Source organism: Littorina saxatilis, linkage group LG13, assembly GCF_037325665.1.
Source record: "Littorina saxatilis isolate snail1 linkage group LG13, US_GU_Lsax_2.0, whole genome shotgun sequence".
Classification (NCBI taxonomy): Eukaryota; Metazoa; Mollusca; class Gastropoda; order Littorinimorpha; family Littorinidae; genus Littorina; species Littorina saxatilis.
In genome coordinates, this window is record NC_090257.1 from 32,551,315 (window position 1) to 32,571,583 (window position 20,269).

General features: G+C 44.1%; 3 protein-coding genes across 3 annotated transcripts in view; 2 read left to right on the top strand and 1 right to left on the bottom strand.

Annotated features, from left to right (window-relative positions):
- LOC138945529 (uncharacterized) overlaps positions 1-20,269 on the top strand; it is a 354,832-nt gene that overhangs the window by 30,538 nt on the left and 304,025 nt on the right. The window lies entirely within an intron of this gene.
- Positions 755-5,745, top strand: LOC138946137 (uncharacterized). The gene is made up of 2 exons (XM_070317643.1): positions 755-4,743; positions 5,177-5,745. The coding sequence occupies exon 1, from the start codon at positions 755-757 to the stop codon at positions 4,343-4,345; it is 3,591 nt and encodes a 1,196-aa protein (XP_070173744.1). The 3' UTR covers positions 4,346-4,743; positions 5,177-5,745.
- Positions 5,756-10,855, bottom strand: LOC138945527 (uncharacterized). Its single transcript, XM_070316964.1, has 3 exons — positions 10,600-10,855; positions 9,317-9,457; positions 5,756-6,378 (listed from the first exon to the last, which is right to left on the bottom strand). Exons 1-3 carry the CDS (start codon positions 10,844-10,846, stop codon positions 6,209-6,211), a joined length of 558 nt encoding a protein of 185 aa, XP_070173065.1. The 5' UTR covers positions 10,847-10,855; the 3' UTR covers positions 5,756-6,208.

Consider the following 20,269-nt stretch of genomic DNA (forward strand, 5'->3'; position numbering starts at 1 on the left):
GAAACAGGAGAGAGAAAGAAGAAAACAGGATAGAGAAGAAGAAGAGGCAAGAAGAAGACAGGAAAGAGAAGAAGAAGAGGCAAGAAGGAAACAGGAGAGAGAAGAGGAAGAGGCAAGAAGGAAACAGGAGAGAGAAGAGGAAGAGGCTCGACTGAGACAGGAAGAGGCAAGAAGGAAACAGGAGAGAGAAGAGGAAGAGGCTCGACTGAGACAAGAAGAGACAAGAAGAAGACAGGAGAGAGATGAGGAAGAATATACCCGACGTCAACGTTTGGCTGAGTTGGAGGAGGAGAGGATTCGGACACAGTTAGCAAGGGCCCAGCGTGAAGAAACTGCTCATGTTCCTCATATCCGTCCAATAGAACCTGTCCGTCTAAAGATCGATCCTTTTGATACCACCAAAGAAGATTTGGATACTTTTCTAGGGCGATTTGAGAGAGCGGCATCCCTGAGTGGGTGGAACAGGGAACGAGACTGGGGAGCTAGGCTGGGGACACTTCTTAAAGGTTTTTCCTCAGAGGTTTACCTAGAATTGCCTGATGAGGACGCGCTAAAGTACGACAAAGTGGTGGAGACGCTACGTGGGGCTTTTCGTTGGACTGCTGACTCTTACCGCTCCAAGTTTCGTCAGGCTGTGAAAAAGGATGAAGAAACATTTCAGCAGCATGCTACTCGGCTCCGGATTTGGTTTGAGCGATGGAGAAAGGCAGCCAAGAAGGAGGAGACATACGAAGGAGTTCGAGATCTCATACTGATGGAGCACCTTCTCGACAGAGTATCTGGAGAACTTGCCGACTTCATCAGACAGAATGACCCCAGTACTCTTTCTGAAGCTGCTGAACTAGCTGAGAGATTTGCATCGTCGAAACGGGCCAGGAAAAATCCAGTTACTGTCTTTGGTAAAGCATTGGGTCACCAGAAAGGACCAAGTAGCCCGAAGAAGGATGCAACTCCAGCAAAGCTTGCTGGCTCTAAGCCATCTGGATTCAAGGGAAAATGTTTCAACTGCGGTCAGGAAGGTCACTCTAGAAGAAACTGTCCTCGTCCAACTTCGGTGAAAACCGTTGTCACTCTGGGAACGGTCACCTCAGGAACTGAACTGCCTGCTCTCTGTGATCCTTGCAGCCAACTGACCTACTCTCCTAGATGTACTGTGAACGTCAATGGTTCTTCAGTATCTGCCCTGAGGGACACTGGAGCTGACGGGCTAGTGGTGGATTCGTCTCTTGTGCGAGATAACAAGCGCAGCGTTGGACGACAAACCATCCGACTTGCAGCCGGCAACGTCGAACGAGAGTGCCCAACTGTTGTGATTGACTTTGAATCGCCTTTCTTTTCAGGAAAGGCAATTGCTATTGTGGTGGAGGATCTTGCTCATCCTGTATTGATTGGAAATGCCATCCCGTTGCCTGATGGACAAACTCTTGAAGTTCCGGTGTACAGGGGAAAGGCATATCCTGTGAAGACATGTGTTGTCACCAGAGCACAGCATGCTCGAGAACAACAAGGACCCAAAACTCTTAAAATGAAGGACTCCGGACTGGGAGGTGTCACCCGAGATGAACTCATTCAGCTACAAGAGAACGACTCTACATTGGTACGCATTCGAAAGCTAGCGGCGGTTAGTAATCCTGCTCCCTCCGGGAAACATGGCCAAGTGAAGTTTTCCTGGAAGAAAGGAGTTCTGCAAAGGGAGTTCTCATCAGGTGAAGATGTGTACCATCAGATAGTTGTACCAGAAGCCTTGAGACCTGGAATCCTTAAGCTGTCGCATGATGTACCAATGGCTGGCCATCTTGGTTCGAGGAGGACTCGAGATCGAGTGTGGAACTCTTTCTACTGGCCGGGAATGGGCGGTGACATCCGTCGATATGTACAATCCTGCGATGCTTGCCAGCGAGCTCTACCCAAGGGGAAAATTCCAAAAGCACCACTTGGAAAGATGCCTCTGCTGGATGAACCTTTCCGGAGAATCGCTGTTGACATTGTGGGGCCTTTGACCATCTCCGAAAGAAAGAACCGCTACATTCTGGTTGCTGTAGACTATGCCACCCGGTACCCAGAAGCGACCCCTTTACCCAGCATCGAAGCAGAGCGTGTGGCTGAAGCACTCTGGCAGATGTATACTCGGGTTGGAGTTCCCAAAGAAGTACTGACCGACAGGGGTTCTCAGTTTGTCAGCAATCTCATGAAGCAAGTGAATCAGTTTCTTGCCCTGAAAGGACTCACCACGACACCATATCATGCTCAATGTAATGGTCTTGTAGAAAGATTCAATGGGACACTGAAGACAATGCTGAAGAAGCTCTGCATGGAGAAACCCAAAGATTGGGATCGTTTTGTTCCTGCCCTCCTTTTCGCCTACCGAGAGGTACCACAGGAAAGTTTAGGGTTTTCCCCTTTTGAACTTTTGTACGGGAGAACTGTGAGAGGACCTCTTTCCCTTCTCAAGGAGATATGGACCAAAGACACCCCTGCAGAAGTTAGGACTACTGCTGAGTATGTCGTGGATCTGCGTCAGCGTTTGGAAGACACTTTGAAAATCGCACAGCAGAACCTGGACAACTCCTCCCGGCGCTACGCCAGAGCTTTCGATCGTCGTGCAGTGAAACGAAACTTCAAGATTGGAAGTAGAGTTCTGCTTCTCCTACCCCTGAAGAAGAACAAGTTAGAAATGGCTTGGGAAGGACCCTACGAGGTTGTAGGAAAAGTTGGAGAATGCGACTATCGTCTGCGTGTAGGCACCAAAGAAAAGTTGTACCACGCCAATCTGATCAAGGAATATGTTGAGAGGGGGTCCAGACCTACCCCATCAAGAGCGGATCAAGATGTCGTCACTACATGTGCCGTGGTGATCGATGAATCAGGAGCCACCTCAGAGGAAGACGTGACGTACCCACGAGACATCCCTCTACCTGCACTTCAGTCCAAAGAAGGTCCGAGTGATGTTCAGTGCAACCCGGCTTTGACTGACAGTCAGCGTGACGATGTGAATCGTTTCAAGGGTCGTTTCGTCAAAGCGCTCACGGATTTGCCTGGTTCTACCAAGCTTGAGGAATTTTCTGTCAGCCTACTGACTTCAAAGCCTGTTTTTGTCCGTCCTCGACCTGTGCCATACTCCCAAACTGAAACTGTGAAGAAGGAAGTGGAGGCCATGCTGAAAATGGGTGTCATAGAACCTGCGTCCTCACCTTACAATGCTCCAGTGGTCCTCGTGAAGAAAAGGGACGGGACGATTCGGTTCTGTATCGATTATCGTCAGCTAAACAGGGTCACTGAGTTTGATGGAGAACCACTCCCTGACATCGATCAACTCTTCAGCTGTCTTGGGCGTGCCAAGTACTTCACCAAGATAGATTTGTCGAAGGGGTATTGGCAGATACCAGTCCTGGCTGAAGACAGACCGAAGCTTGCGTTCATCGTTCCTCAGGGACAATTCCAATGGACCATGATGCCGTTTGGTCTTCAGAATGCTGTCGCAGTTTTCAGCCGCATGATGAGGAAGCTTCTCAACCCTCTGCGAAGAAGTGATGTCCACAACTTCATGGACGACATCCTCATCGGCACTGAAGACTGGGGGACTCATCTTGAGGCCCTGGAGGCCGTTTTTCGTCGTCTGGAAGAAGAAGGTCTCACGGCTCGACCTACGAAATGCTTCGTAGGATTCCCTGAACTGGACTACCTGGGTCATCGAGTTGGCCATGGCCTGATGTGGCCAGAGGCAGCCAAGCTCGAGAAGATTCAAGCTTCAAGACGTCCTGAAACCAAGAAAGAAGTCCGCGCTTTTCTTGGCCTGGTTGGTTTCTATCGACGCTATGTAGCCAACTTTGCTGCCATTGCTCTGGCCCTTACCAACTTGACACGGAAGAACTGCTCAAACAAGGTTCAGTGGACCGAGGTTTGCGAGGAATCTTTCAACACTCTCAGGGAGATTCTCAGCAAACCGCCTGTTATCTGCTTGCCTGACTTGTCCCAGCCATTTGTACTGCAGACCGATGCCTCTGACGTTGGTCTCGGAGCTGTTCTGCTGCAAGAGAGGGATGGGGAGTTGAAACCTGTGTCATTTGCAAGCCGCAAGCTGAACTCTGCAGAGAAAAACTACGCCACTGTTGAAAAGGAGTGTTTGGCCGTGGTGTGGGCTGTCAAAAAGTTTGAGGTGTACCTGTATGGCCAAGAGTTTGAACTTCAGACTGATCATCAGTCTTTGCAACACTTGCAGAGAGCAAAAACCTCAAACGGTCGTCTGATGCGATGGGCATTGTTGCTTCAGCCATTCTCCTTCCGGATTCGTGCAATCCGAGGACGTGAAAACGTGGGAGCTGATTATTACAGCCGCGTTGTGTGAAGTTTTGTAACTTAACTGTTAGTTCAGTCTAACAAGGGGGGTGTGTCACAAGCAGCTGTAATTATTTCGTATTATATGCAATCATTGCAAGCGCCTGTTCTTTGTGCTGTCGTTTACCTGCCAGGTGAAACAGCTAGCACTCGTAGTTTTCGTGCGGCACGGTTTTCTCTAAATTCTAGTGTAACGGGTGTATCTCAGGTGTGCTGTAGTGAGCAGTAAATTCAGTTGTGTGTCAGTTTTATTCATTCTTGCCGTAGCCGTTTACAGGGCTAGAAGTCTGCGTTCCAGACTGGAATCCGTTCTTCATTTGAACGTTACTTTTGCTTCCATAGAGCAAAAGGGAGCTGTCTTCATTTGACAGGGGAATTTCGCGTATGCTTTCATGCAACCAGGATGTGGTGCGTAATTCTTTTCTATTGTTTTCGGTGTAGTTTAGGCTGTTTGCGTGTTACATGTTTGTTGTTTCGTGTCTGTGCGTTTCTTATATGTTCAGGCTAGTCGGTCAGGTATTTCGTTTAAAGAAGGTTAGTTTCTTAGTATTGTTAGTTATGTTAGTTATCAATTTTTGAATATGGTCTGTGCATTATGATAACTTGTGTATGTAAAAAGACGGAAAGCTATTTTCGTGTTACATGTTTGCATAACTTCTGCCAATTATTAAACATGTAATGAATTGGTAGAACGTTCATAACATATGAAGTATTTGTGCGAGTGTGTGAGAGCTAGAGTCATAGAGGCTTTGTCCATTCTTTCCTGCATTGGGTTTGATATATGGGAACGGATAAGCGATGTGAGTTAACCATGGACTAAGAGCAATGCTAACCATTTCAGGTTGCGGTTTTCTTGCCGAGGAGTGATGGAGATGATCCGCCAGCCCAGTCAAGCTAAGCCATTCTACTGTTGAGGGCTGCTATGGACTCGCTTCGCATGGAACTCGTTCTACAGCTGAGGGCTGCTATGGACTCACTTCGCCAGGAACTCATTCTGCGCTCGTGACGTCATTCGTCTTCGGGGCATCTAAACCCAGGATCTCGCTTCACTTCAAGTCACTGTCAGACCTGCTGGACGGTAACTCTTCCGCTAAATCCGTCCCCTAAAAATAACTCATGCAGGAAGTGTAATTTCAGTGTATGATGGAGTGATAGCAAGAGGGTGTGTTTGCGAGGTAGAGATTTGATGTGAGTGAATGAGAGTAATTAGAGTGTAAACGTTAATTATCTTTGGCAAGGGATTGGGGTTATTTGATGTGTAAATGTGAGTTTTGAGTGCTTTGTTTTGTTCAAGAAATGTATAAACTTCATTTATTGTGATTTGTACCTTTTTACAGTTTGAGAGAGAGAGAAAATTCTGTGAGTTTGTGGATGACAGACTGCGCATATGTGTGTGCGCATATGTGTGTGTGACACTAGACCCGTTGAAAAGATCGGCCATACGAATGCATCACAGACGAGACCCGTTGAAAAGATCGGCCATACGAATGCATCACGTGACAGACAACTCAGGCAAGACACGTTCAAAAGATCGGCCACGCGAATGCATCACAGACGAGACCCGTTCAAAAGATCGGCCATACGAATGCATCACAGACGAGACCCGTTCAAAAGATCGGCCATACAAATGCATCACAGACGAGACCCGTTGAAAAGATCGGCCATACGAATGCATCACAGACGAGACCCGTTGAAAAGATCGGCCATACAAATGCATCACAGACGAGACCCGTTGAAAAGATCGGCCATACGAATGCATCACAGACGAGACCCGTTGAAAAGATCGGCCATACGAATGCATCACGTGACAGACAACTCAGGCAAGACACGTTCAAAAGATCGGCCATACGAATGCATCAAAGGCCAGACCCGTTCAAACCCGGCCAAGACGGACAAGGTAGTTCCAGCCACCGGTTAGCACGATACCGATGTGGGAGACGACAATGGCAGCGCCGTACATGTAGATTCCTGGGGCGTACGTGATGTTGACACCATTGTGAGTGTACTTGACGAAGACCAACACGCCTGTCAGGCACAGTGTGTCTGGAAAGTAAGAAGATGTATTTATTTATAAGTTCATCTTGTTGTGCTCCTGTATTATACGTTATTTGTATTGTTGACCAAAATATGACACTTTACACAGATCGAGGCAGTCAGTGTTCCTCGATGTGAACAATGACTGTCTCAATCAGTGTAAAATGTCATATTTTGGTCAACAATACAACATTTATGTATCGATCGACTTTAGTAAGAACTCCTTTTACTTTTTACGATTGAATGCACACAAACTTGCACTCTTTTGTAGTCACGGGTAACCGCCTAAATATTAGTTTTTTGTCAGACTCTGACGTCACAAAGAAGGGAAATCCAATGTTCAATCGATACATTACATCATACATTCCATGGCTTTGTATGTTTGTTACTAATTGATTATTAATTAGTTGTTGCTTTTTGGGTCCAGCGGACCATATAGGCCAAATCAGGACCCCATGTTTGTTACTGCATACAATACTGTTTAAACCAAGTGAGAAGAACCCATTCTACATTGACGTGTGCCACTGTTTGAACACGTGTATGTAACCAGTTTTGAACACGCTGTGACATAGTCCATAGTTCTAATTGCAAAAGTCGCTCACAAAATAAACACTCGTGGTCGAATGCTAAATACTGGTACAAGACAAGTGTTCATTTGAACACTATTGTGTATCATGTGTGCCAGTAGAATTATGTACTGTGTCACAATGAGTTCATCTCTTCATTGTGTGGTTGAAGAGATAGAACTGTTGGTGGGTGTTCGGTCGAAACACACGCACCTAAAGTGTGGATGGTTACCTAAGAGGCGGCACTGGGTGCAGTGCCTTTCTAGTGCACTTGCACTACAACAGCACTGGGTGCAGTACTCGCTCCGGCATCGAAGAATTTTGCACTAAAAAATGCACAAAATTTGACCTATTTCGTCGCCTATAGAGGACGGAAAGAATGTCATTTTGAACATTGTTATGACATTCTTTCCGTCAAAAAAGTCAATTTAACGGTGTTAAATGAAGCGACCATCCACACAATTAGGTTGCCATCCAGAGTTTAGGTTGCCATCCACGTGTGGATGGTTGCCTTATGGTGATTTAGGCAACCAAACCTGTGGAAACGGGGGTACACACACACACACACACACACACACACACACACACACACACACACACACACACACAAACACACACACATAGTTATATATACCCACGCAAGCACACACACTCATACACACACTTTTTCTTTTTTTGTCATGTCATTTATTTTATTATCCCAATGCTGGCATATTTGGGTCGCTTCCTCCCAGTGGAAAGCTAGCAGCAACAAGGGTCGCGCTACCTAGGTGTTAGCGTGTGTAGGTGTAATCAGCCACCTGCACTTGTGGAGGAATGTATGACCGAGGTCTTCCATGTGCCACTGTGGTGACACGGGGTTGGACATGGATACTGCCTTTGAGTCTACACATAAAGTTGACCCGTTTGTTTGTCCACGGCCGGTGTAACACGAGAAAACTACTCCCACGAGATTTTTACTCCGGAGTAAACATTTCGTACAAAAAAGTTACTCCCTTTACAAAAAAAGCACTCCCCCATTGCACGAGAAAATTACTCCCCAAGACAGGTGAGTTCCGAGTAAAAAATTCGTACAAAAATGTTACTCCCCTGACGAATAAAAAACGAATAAATTACTTCACCCCAACTCGAGCAATTTAACTTCCCATGCCAGGTGTACGAAATGTTTACTCCCTTGTCCCCTGTTAGTCTTGGTGGTGGAAGGGGTGGAAGGAGGGTAGCGCGACATTCGTTTGCGCGAGATCACTTATTGGCATTATCCCTTCGCCCGCATCCCATTTTTGCGTACGAGATTTTTACTGGAAGTAAAAAAAATGGGGAGTAAAAATTTCGTGGAGGGAGTAATTTTTTCGTGCCTTTGGGAGTTCTTTTCTCGTACGAAAAGTGTACTCGGAGTAAGAATTTCGTACGAAATATTTACTCCGGAGTACATTTTTCGTGGAGTAAAAATTTCGTGTTACACCGGCCGGATGGCTAAACACCGTTCATCAAGCCTTTCATGCTCCGCGAAGTCGACTTTATGAAGCTCACTGCACAAAGCTTTAGCACTGAGCTTTCGGTAAAAATAGTTCGCGAATGAAGTCTTTGGGCAAAGTGGACTTCGGGATTAATCTAAGGACGGCCTCTACTAATACTCTCCTGGATTCCCAGGTGAGTCAAAAAATGTACGTAAATATTGTTTAAAGGTACTGAACTTGTCAAATCCAGGTGCACGGAGCCCCTGGGGCTTTTAGTCATACCTCAGGCAGCTATCCGTTAGAAGAACTACCAAGTTTCATTGACTTGCACCCAAAGAGTCAAGAACTGCGATTTTTTTACGAATTAATTTCGTACTCGGACCCGGCTGGTCTTGACCTATTTTTGGATCTAAATTTAGATCAGGTAGATCACCACATCATGCACAAAAAGACACGTCACTAGCAAACTATGTCAGACGTCATCATGAGTTTGTGTAAAACAAAATGGAGGCCGGAATCACTCAGTTGAATCGAACTCCGACCAAACACCACGTAATAACTAGGTTAATTTATGCACTCGCGTGAACAAGAAACTGTCGAGCTTCACAGATGTCGTCGTTGGGTAGTTTTGGGTTTGTTTTACTACCATAGGAGGGTTTTTGAACTGTAAATGCACTCAGCTGCAACAAAAACACAAAACGAAGGCTGTGAGCTGCACTGTGCCTTTGAGTACTCGATATGATTGAGAAAAAAAGACCAATGAAGAAGGATGCAAAACAAAAAAAGTAAGAAAAAAAAGGAAAAGAAGAATAAAGAAAAAGAAGAAAAAACAACTCAGGGTTTAAAGCAGCCTGCATGCAACTGAGGTAAAAAAAGAAGAAAAAAAAAACCATAAATAAATAGAGAAAACAAAAATGTACGTACCAGCAATCCCGGCGACTACCTCGGAGTAGAAGTTGTTTGTGTGTGGCTTGCTGCTCATGTTATAGAGGACGATGACAACACAGGCAGCCAGTTGGCAGCAGACGCCTAGGGTCATCACCACAGTGGCCGCCAGCCGCTCCTCTGCACACAGCATTTCAAACAGATACACGTTTGACACAAAAAGTGGATTGAGATTCGAGCATATATATAATCAGCATACTCAGAAGTATGAAACTTGTGTCGAAACACTGGACCTACTGAACTTACTATAAACAAAAATCATAACAGCACGCACAAATACATAGACACAGACACAAACAGACAGGCAGGTATACAGCTACACACAGTGAGTGACACACACTGCCAAAGTCAGACAGACACACACAGTGACACACACACACACACACACACACACACACACACACACACACAGACTGACAGGAACACAGCCAGACAGAGATAACACACAGACCAAGACACACATAGACAGCGACACCAGCCCCCCCTCCCCGCACACACACACACACACACACACAGACACACACACACACACACACATGAATGTAAAGGCTGTTGATCTTACCAAAAGACAAAACATGAATGGGTAGTCAAACCGTAGCCACCCAACACTCTGCATGTGAACAGATCTACGCATAACAGAAATGTGCACGCCGTATAGCTTTAATTAGATTTAGCTCAACCAAAGAGAAGCTTTGCTGAAGATGACCTTCAAAATCGACTTTTTATTTAAATTGTTTTAGGCCTCTGCCCCTTCAGATTCCCAGGGGACCTTCGCTGCACCCCGCGGGGGGAGGCATTTCTCGGAAACTGAATTTGTATTCACACTATTTATAGATCTATGCTGTACTGAACAGTGAGACCCTTGCCTTTATCAACACACCGAAAACACCGTCGACATTATCAAAGCCAGGCTTTGTATCTAAAATAAAAATAAAAAAAGTCTTAGATTTCTGCGGTTGAATAGCCATTATCCCCAGAAAAGCTAGAAAGAAACGATTGGGAAATATTAGTTCGAATGAAAGAGGCATGGAATCTAGTCAGAGGAGTCTCAAATCCACGGTACAGAGTGCACAACTTGAACTCAAAACCAACTTTAATAAAGTATTACACTTTACAAGTAAGTTGAAGTTGGTAAGGACAAATGCCCATACTGTCGATGGTCGGAGCGATTGGAGTTTTCATTTACAGTATAACGCTTTCATTCATCACTAGATTGTCAGTTCTGATAATGTCTGGATCTAAATCTCTTTCTTTAAACTTACCCTTTCCGTAGTCACCATTCATATAATCACAGCGCCATTGATTGTGACCGTGTCCGCCTAAACACATTTTGATTTTATAAGTACTCCAAACGCTCATGCCTTTAGATTCTTTCGCGGACTGACTTTCCTTTTTGTAGATCCAAAGATTGGGAATGGCTATGGATAGGACATAGACCAGCTCAGCGACAAAATATAGACCAAAGCCAATACGGTAAGGCAAAGGCCTCTGCTGTAGTAAATGCGCCATATTTTGCAGTGTGATGTCGGTAACTTATAAGTTACTCGTAGTTACGTCCCTTTGGTACCAAGATGAAATCCATACGAGTACGAGCTTAAATTAAATGTTCAAAGAATCGAATTTCGCCACAAAGCCATCTAAGATCAAATAGGGTAACCTTAGTGGCAACTAAACATGATGTGTCTGTCCCATATCTTGATAATTTTATTCCTAGGCTAGAATTCCTTGAATTGAATCAACAGTGACATTCTTCAATCTGCATTCTCGACAACTTAGAGAAAATTTAGATCTAGATTGACGGCGCCATAATTATGGGGGTTTTCTTGGTGTTTTTTGTTTGCTTGTTTTTATGTTAAATTAGGTAAGTTGCTTCCCTTGGCCCTGTCATGAAGATTTAATCAGATATGACGCCGATTGACAAAAACAATCGAATTCACTACTTTTTTGCCTGTTATATTTTTAAAGTAACTATGTTGAAACAAGTGTGAACAAAAAGATAAATCTACTGGCCAGATATTAAATTATGATACAGTCTTTTGAATATGATGCCAATGATCATATAGATCTAAAACAAGGGTTAGGTAATTGGATAAGGTATCTGATCGGTTAATTACAACCACAGAACCTGTTTTATGTGTGGTGTAAATCACTCATTTGCGAACACACAGAGACTTGACAGACAGACATGCACGCAAACAAACAGACATAGACACACAGGCACACGAACACACAGACACATAGAAACACAGACACAAAGACACCAAGGGCGGATCCAGGATCTTAAGGAAGGGGGGGCACACCCACACTCTTTTGTACAAACTTGAAGGCGCGAAGCGCCTGAATTGAGGGCGCGAAGCGCCCGAACTTGCTAGGGGGGTCCGGGGGCATCCCTCCCCCCCCCGGAATTTGTTTTTTCAAGGAAGCAAAATCTGCAATCTAGGGCCAATCATCTCTCTCTCTCTCTCTCTTTTTTTTCCCTTCGCCCCCCCCCCCCCCCAAATCCTCCACTGGACACGCAAACACACAGAAAAAGACATGGGTGACACACAGGCATGCAAACACAGACTAGACATATGGATACACGGGCACACACACTAACACACACACACACACACACACATACACATACACACACACACACACATACACGAGCAGTTACCTACCCAAGGTGTGTCTGGTCAAATCCAGCCTGTTCCAGGGGCGGACGAGGGGGGGGGGGGGGGGGTTTCTGGGGTTTCCGGACCCCCCCCCCCCCCCCCCAGCCAAAAAAAAAAAAAAAAAATTTGTGTTTTTTTGGGTTGTTGTTGTTTGGGGTATTAATCAGTGACAAAATCTGCTGCCTGAAACTGGTAATGATCATCCTCAGAATGCACCAGTCTGCACCATTTTGCATCCTTTTTTTCAAAATTTTCCGAGGGGACATGCCCCCGGACCTCCCTAGCAAGCTAGGCGCTTGGCGCCGTCGGCTCGGTGCTTCGCGCCTTCACACCCATATCTTCACAATATACTTTTGGAACCCCCCCCCCCCCCCCCCCCCCATAAAATGAACTGGTCCGCCCCTGTGTTCCAATGAGTTCGGCACAGAAAGATAAGTCACGGTTTCTTTAAAACTACTTTGACATCACGGTGGGCGATGCCTGTTGTCTTTCATGAAGTTAAAGTTTGTAAATGAGATAGGAATTAAAGGTTAAAAGTACCGAAAAAGAATATATCAAGTGAAAGAATCTGTGCGATAAAGAATGGAACAAAAGGTAATCACACACGCACATGCATGCACGCAAGAATGCACGAACACATACAATCAAAATAAACAAACGAACGAACAGCGACCAGACACGAAACTGAACTGTTTCTACTTAATTTCACATCCAATTTTATAATTGCTTCTAAACGACCAATCCACTTTAAATATCTCGTTTATCTCGTGTGTGTGTGTGTGTGTGTGTGTGTGTGTGTGTGTGTGTGTGTGTGTGTGTGTTTATGTGTGTGTGCGCGTGCGTGTGTGTGTGTGCGCGTGCGTGCGTGCGTGCGTGTGTGTGCGTGCGTGCGTGCGTGTGTGTGTGTGTATGTGTGTGTGTGTGTGTGTGTGTGTGTGCGCTCGATATAATACCCCTTTCTTTCGAAAATGTGCACATTGGGGCCACGAATCGCCGCCGATTGCTTGCCGATAAGGGCTCCTTCAGCAGGACCGACGACGCACTGCAGATTATCCCAGCCCGCTACACGTTGCGTGAAAGGAAAACAGGCCAAGTACTCGTCATAATCCCTATCGCGGCATAAATAATAGGCAGTGCGTCGTCTGTGCCGCTGAAACTGCGCAGGTATATTCTGCCCATAACTTCGCTAAGCACGAGTGTTTTCCTGTACTCACGTGACCTAAAGCCAAACCCACATGGCATCGCTCAAAACACGTTGTCAGTGATCACGCCACGAATCGTAGACTGCGAAGAGTATATTTTCGAAAGAAAAGGGTATCCATTTTAGGCGCACACTGCAAACCATGCATATCAGAGTGGCTGTTCCTCGTAATGGCAGGTTAAAGCCGATCTACAGTGTGCTTGTTGCTTCGCCTCGCTTTAAAAAGCTTATTTCCAAACATCGTCTATCTAGCCTCACAAAGTCGAAGGAACATTAATGCTGTGATCATTTTTCACGCGAATATGAACAGCGTAACTGGCCGAACTCTTTGGCAGTCTCAGATTTTAAATTCTTCGTCCAGACCTGTCAGGTACGCAAACGTTTAGTAGACTCACTGATCACTGATCCCATAACCCGCCAAGGTCGTTGGGGCACTGCACTGACGAGCGCTGCACCAGCTGTCTCCACCTCTGTCGGTTGTGAGCAATCTTCTGGCTTGTCGCAAAGCTTTTCCCAGTCCACTCTGCAATGGTGTCTGTCCATCTTTTGTTCTGTCTTCACTGTCTCCTCTTCCCGCGCACCTTCCCTTGAGGATGGTCTTCGAGAGCCCGCCCGTAAAGCCCGCTACTAACTACAGCCGAACCACGCCGAACTAGTTTGGCGAACGTTCGGCGACGTCATCAAATCAGGGGATTCCCCAATTTTTTTGTTTTGTTTTGTTGCAGCTGTAACCTTCGCGGTTCGTAGTGGGGCTCCTATGTTGCAAAATCATTCAAATCATGCAACAAACACCAAATTTAGCAAATATGAAGAGTTTTATGTGCTTAACAAAACCTGATACAGAGCCACCGCGAAAAATTAAAAAATGGGTAGTTTTTAAACAATTTTTCAAAATGGCCGCCAGTGTAAACGGTTGGGTATGTTAGGCATATTTCACTTCATGTGATTAACAGCAAATTTGGCGTAAATGGACATTTGCTTTTGCTTAACAAAACCTGATACAGAGCCACCGTGAAAAAATTAAGAAATCAGTAGTTTTTTTAACAATTTTCAAAATGGCCGCCATTAAAGGGTATTTAGGCATTTTTGATGCTACAAGACATTCTCTTGCAATAGAAACTAACACAAAAACATTTGTAAACAAAACAATACATGTTGTGTTGGTGCAGAGAATTATTGGACGGTGTGGGTGGCAGGGTTGAAGAATTTGTGGATTACCTAAACTGTGCAAAAATAAATATATTGCACCAATTTTCATACCAAAACGAAAACATTCATTCCTGTGCTGTTGTATTCAATGTATGCTATTGAGGGCACTCAACTTGGCTAACTGGAACACTTTTAAGATAAAAGGTGGCCTTTACATGGGTTATTTGACCGCCGCCCAAATAAGGGTACCCCCAAAATAAAACTGATAAAAATGTAATGTATCAACTCAAAAGTCGACTAAAATTCATAATCGCTGTATTTCGAAAACGTTGTTTGTTCTCATGTGTTTACACAACTAGCACATTCCGGCAAGTGTCTATACTCAAAAGAAACTTTGGCAGTACTTGAAACAACCATCTGTCATATATATATATACATGCGAAGTCAAAATTATGTGGGATGTAACGTAAGTCAACAAACCTGTGGCAGTTTTTAAAATATTATTTCGTGAAGATTTGAAAGTGTACTCAAACGGTTGAACTACGCCTCGTGTGTAGACACACATTCCTGAAAGTTTCAACGCAACCCACTTGGTCATTGCTAAAATACATGGATTTTAGTTGACTTGGGTATCCCTCAAATTTGACACATAAACATCTCATCCGTGAGATCGACACATACATCAGTAGGTACAATGGCACAACACTAGAAATATGCAAGATGGCGAAATAAAACAACCTGTTCTGGATGGATAATCAAGTTGACTTTCTCTTCGTATACAACAGTGACCCAGTTGTGCCTTAGGAATTGTCATCGGCTTTTTAAAAGGTACCCGAAGTTTTTGTCACATCTCTTTGTTACGTCAAGGGTATCCTTATTTTGACGGCGTAAACGATGATGTAAAAAAATTTTTTGCCAGATAGCGAAGATGCGAGCCTTTAATGGCATAGACAGTTTGAATAAAATGACACAGGAATAAATGTTTGAGTTGGGGTATGAAAATGGGTGCAATAATATTTTTGCACAGTTTAGATGCTGACAGTTTTCACAGGCATGCAAGCACATTTGCAGAGAGCTGTGCTCTGCAGTCCTTCTTAGCAGCATTTGCAGCGTTTTGTTGTACAGCTCTTCTTGCAGGCACACCTCATGAGTTCTCGGCACACGCTGGATACCTCTTGAAAGCTCGTCCAGAATGACTCCCACTTTCCAGCCTTGAACTGCCAGCCCACAGAGTTGGGAAGTCTAATAGGTAGATGGCTCTTCTCAATCTCATGTCCTGCAGCAGCACCTCACTTGTAAGGGGATTATGGTCAATTTGGCAGCTCTTTTTACTGAAGAGGTACCGTCTAGCACTGTTTACACCCAGTACGTTGCTGGTTTTGTCCTACAAATGTACACCAAAAAGCTCTTGTGCTGCCCTGTCAGTGGTACTCAGCTTACAAAGAGGAGCAGACAACCTGAAGAAAGTTTGAGTGACGTCTTCAAATGCTTGCCATACTTCCCAAGCCTTCTGTTTCCCCAATACCATTGAAGAACGACATAGTGTCCCAGCCTGTAAGGCTATGCAAAATGGGCAGACAGGGTGACTTCTCTTGGCCAATGGCTTTGGCAATGTGGCGATACACTTCACGAGCAGAAAAAAACGCAACACAGCTGGAATGAGAAGCAGACTGTCTGGCCTCCTCTACATCCATGGTGCAGGAAATCAGCCTGGGGTACCCTTCACACAAAAGATGAAAAGTGACATTTTTATTTGAATGTATTTGAATAATGTTTACTATCTCAGAGAGTCGGTCAAAGCCGGGTTAGCAAGTCTTCACACAACAAACCAAAATGAAAGACAATTTTATTTCATGAATTCGTATAATTCTTACTGTTTCAGGTTAAAAAAACAAACAAACACAGTTTCCAGTGACCCAACTGATTCTGGAATCTTTCTGACCGCTACATTTATTCGCTTCAAACAGTCGCTAACAGAATGTTGACCATAGTGAGGGTACGTTAAACCCATCAAATTCACAGAGGTCGCTTACAAATGATGTGCAAACATGTTCCAATTAATACAAATAAAAAAATCTTACTGTTAAGCTAGACGGGATGTATTAGGTAACAAACCTTGATACAGTAGTACTAGTGAAATCAGCTCCCTTCTGTGGCACCGGAATAATTGCAGAACGCTTGTTCCCAGGAACCGGCATGTGGTGTAACTCTTGTATATCCTGTAAAAATAAAATTCACACCAATGCACGGTCAACTTAAAATTAGCAAAAGGATGAGAAACAAGCAACAAACCAAAATTGTAAAACTCAAAGAGCGGTACCTCTTCATTTTTCAAAACCACTTATCTCATTTGATTAGCATACACTGTATGCTTTTGTCTGTTACCTACCGTCTTTGAAAGTTTGATCACAACACTGTAAAGACATGGGGAGTGGAGTGTTTTTATCTCCAGCTGGTCATCCTACTATCTGGCCTACCCTCACTCAGTTTTTGACTCTACCCCTCCCCACCTCAGCCGTTTAGAGACTTATGGAAGTCCTTAACGTAGGCAGGACTAATTATCATACCATGAACAATCTCTTTCTCCTCGCCTTTTATTCAGAGTTCGTTTAATCTGTTTAAAATCACCAGCGTGGCGATCATGATTTCCTTACTTGTAATCAACAGATAGATCTAGATCTATCAGCATCACAATCCAGCTAATGAGCAAGATTAAACAAAGTCTCTGCATTTCAGCGCTTCACCCGATGAATAACAGACCCCAGGGGAGAATTAAACAGTAAAATGATGTGACATTGGTGAATGGATGCGTATTCTTGAAAACTTACCTTCAGAAACGTTGTTTTCGCTCAAATCAAAACACGCAATGTTGCGGAGGCCGCCATCTTGAATTTTCATGCTGCGGATATATAAAATTCTAAAAACGATCAAATTAAATACCAGAACACAAAAATACCCATAAGAGTATTTATGTCATGCATGTATTATCAGCAGACAACTTCTGGTGCATGGTAAACCATTGAATTTTACATTTGCTGAGTTGGGAATATTTACTGCTGAGCGCTTTTGGTACGAACTTCGTCTGCTGTAAATGCAGCCTTTTATTCCCTATCAAAAACAAAAAACCCGATTTCTGAAGTGGCTCTGTATCTGAAATCCCTTAAATAATTATAAGGAACAATATCACAAAGTATGATGTTTGTTGCAAGATGTGAATGATTTATTAGTGCGTCTGCAACATACGAGCCCCACTATCGCCGATACAATCCTGCAAACATGCGGCGCGTCATCGGCGAACTGACTTTTCATTGGTTGAATATTTTGTATTTTCATCCTTGAAGAGTGACAATACTGATGGCTATAACGCTGTCAACCGATCACGAGTCTTCTCACGTGATATTTCTTGATCTTATGACCGCTAGTTAGTACATCGAACCAGGAACGGTGTAACGTTCGCCGACCTAGTTCGGCTTGGTTCGGCTGTAGTTAGTAGCGGGTGTAGTTAGTTCTTGTAACATGGCCATACCATCTCAGTTTTCTCTTCTTGACAGTGGTCAACAGGTCTTCTTATAGTCATCCACGTGCTGAGTGATGGTTCTGCGGACTTCTTCGTCGGTAATGTGTTCTGTGCAAGAGATGCCGAGGACTTTGTTTAGAAGACGAAACCTAGCAATCTGGAATGTGGAATCTAGCAAATGCCAGCAACTGCCACTGCTGTCAGGGGTGAAAAAGGAGGAGGATGCAAAAGTTCAGAGGCTTTTAAGTCAAGCTCAAGCTTGCACATAATTATTGCAAGAAACAACTTTAATCGTGCGAACGAAAGCTGCATTATGTTTTGTGTGTGTAAATATCGAGAAGGTAATTTGATACCTTAAAATTAAAACAATATTTGAGTATCTTAAAAGATAATTGACGGCCAAAACTTGAATGTCACAGATCAGGATTGTGTGTACATTTCAGGCATTTTAACAATAACAGGTTCCCCCTTCCCACGCAGTTCATTACGTGAATCGCTATAGATACACACACGCCCAGGCGTTGAGGACCGATAAGGATGGCCTTCAACTTAAAGGCACAGCTTTTCCCATGTGAGCGAGTTTTGCTCTCAATTTCAGTTTTCTTCCCTGTTTTACATGAGTCTCCTTCTTCTTCGTTCATGGGCTGAAACTCCCACGTTCACTCATGTTTTTACACGAGTCGGGTTTGGATTCGTTGTGGGAGAGTGACCTTTTCTTGCAAAACCTCTGCCAAACATTGGAGGGGCCAATCACTATCGAGGAAAGTGTCGGAAACATATGTGCTCCCGTCCACGTGTTTCACACACTCCCCGGCCTCCCTTGTGACTGGCCCCTCCAATGTTTGGCAGAGGTTTTACAAGAAAAGCTCACTCGTCCACAATCCATACAAACCCGACGGAGTTATTTCCAAAAATCGTCTATTCTGGCCTGCTGACACACCAGTGAGGGACAAGCTCTACGGCCCTGTGGAGACTCTTCAACGGGCGGCAGCTGTTGTCAGGAGGACCGGAGTGCCTGTCTGGGCGAACAAAGAAGAAGAAGAAGAAGGTTAAGAGAAAGGGTGCTCTTAATCCACGCCAAAGTCTAGACAGATGTATAGCGATGAAAATGATCGTGAATGTAGACTGGTACCTTTCACTTGAATGCTTGTGCCCGTTTACCTCTTAGGCAAGACAAAGAATTTAAGGTCAGCCAGAAACGTAACCCTGTTTCACACAGTATCGAGATCGGCATAGAGAATTGATACGAGGCAGCATTTGGTGTCACTGAAATCTTGGGGAAGACCACATTTTTAAACATGCTGGTCGTTTCGCTTCTCGTTGTGGCATGTATGGTAAGTGGTAAACATGCTGGTCGTTTCGCTTCTCGTTGTGGCATGTATGGTAAGTGGTAAACATGCTGGTTGTTTGCTCGTAAAATGTATGGCAAGTAGACCAAAGATAATAAGACAATGTTCAAGCATGCTGGTTGTTTGCTCATAACATTTATGGCAAGTAGACCAAAGACAATAAGACAATGTTCAAGCATGCTGGTGGTTTGCTCATAACATTTATGGTACGTAGACCAAAGATAATAAGACAATGTTCAAGCATGCTGGTTGTTTGCTCATAACATTTATGGCAAGTAGACCAAAGACAATAAGACAATGTTCAAGCATGCTGGTGGTTTGCTCATAACATTTATGGCAAGTAGACCAAAGACAATAAGACAATGTTCAAGCATGCTGGTGGTTTGCTCATAACATTTATGGCAAGTAGACCAAAGACAATAAGACAATGTTCAAGCATGCTGGTGGTTTGCTCATAACATTTATGGCAAGTAGACCAAAGACAATAAGACAATGTTCAAGCATGCTGGTGGTTTGCTCATAACATTTATGGCAAGTAGACCAAAGACAATAAGACAATGTTCAAGCATGCTGGTGGTTTGCTCATAACATTTATGGTACGTAGACCAAAGACAATAAGACAATGTTCAAGCATGCTGGTTGTTTGCTCATAACATTTATGGTACGTAGACCAAAGATAATAAGACAATGTTCAAGCATGCTGGTTGTTTGCTCATAACATTTATGGCAAGTAGACCAAAGATAATAAGACAATGTTCAAGCATGCTGGTTGTTTGCTCATAACATTTATGGTACGTAGACCAAAGATAATAAGACAATGTTCAAGCATGCTGGTTGTTTCAATTCTCGTTGTATGAGGCATGGGTGGGCTAAAGCTGACAATACCATTCGCAAACATGCTGTTCTGGTTGTTTCCCGTACGGCGTCTTGTGTATTTATGGTAGGTGAGCATAAGTTAAGAACGCATGTTTCACTTATCGCTATACTATTTTAGATAGAAACAAGTTAACATCACTTTTGTTTTTAAACATGCACATTGTTTTACTTCTTGTTGTAGAA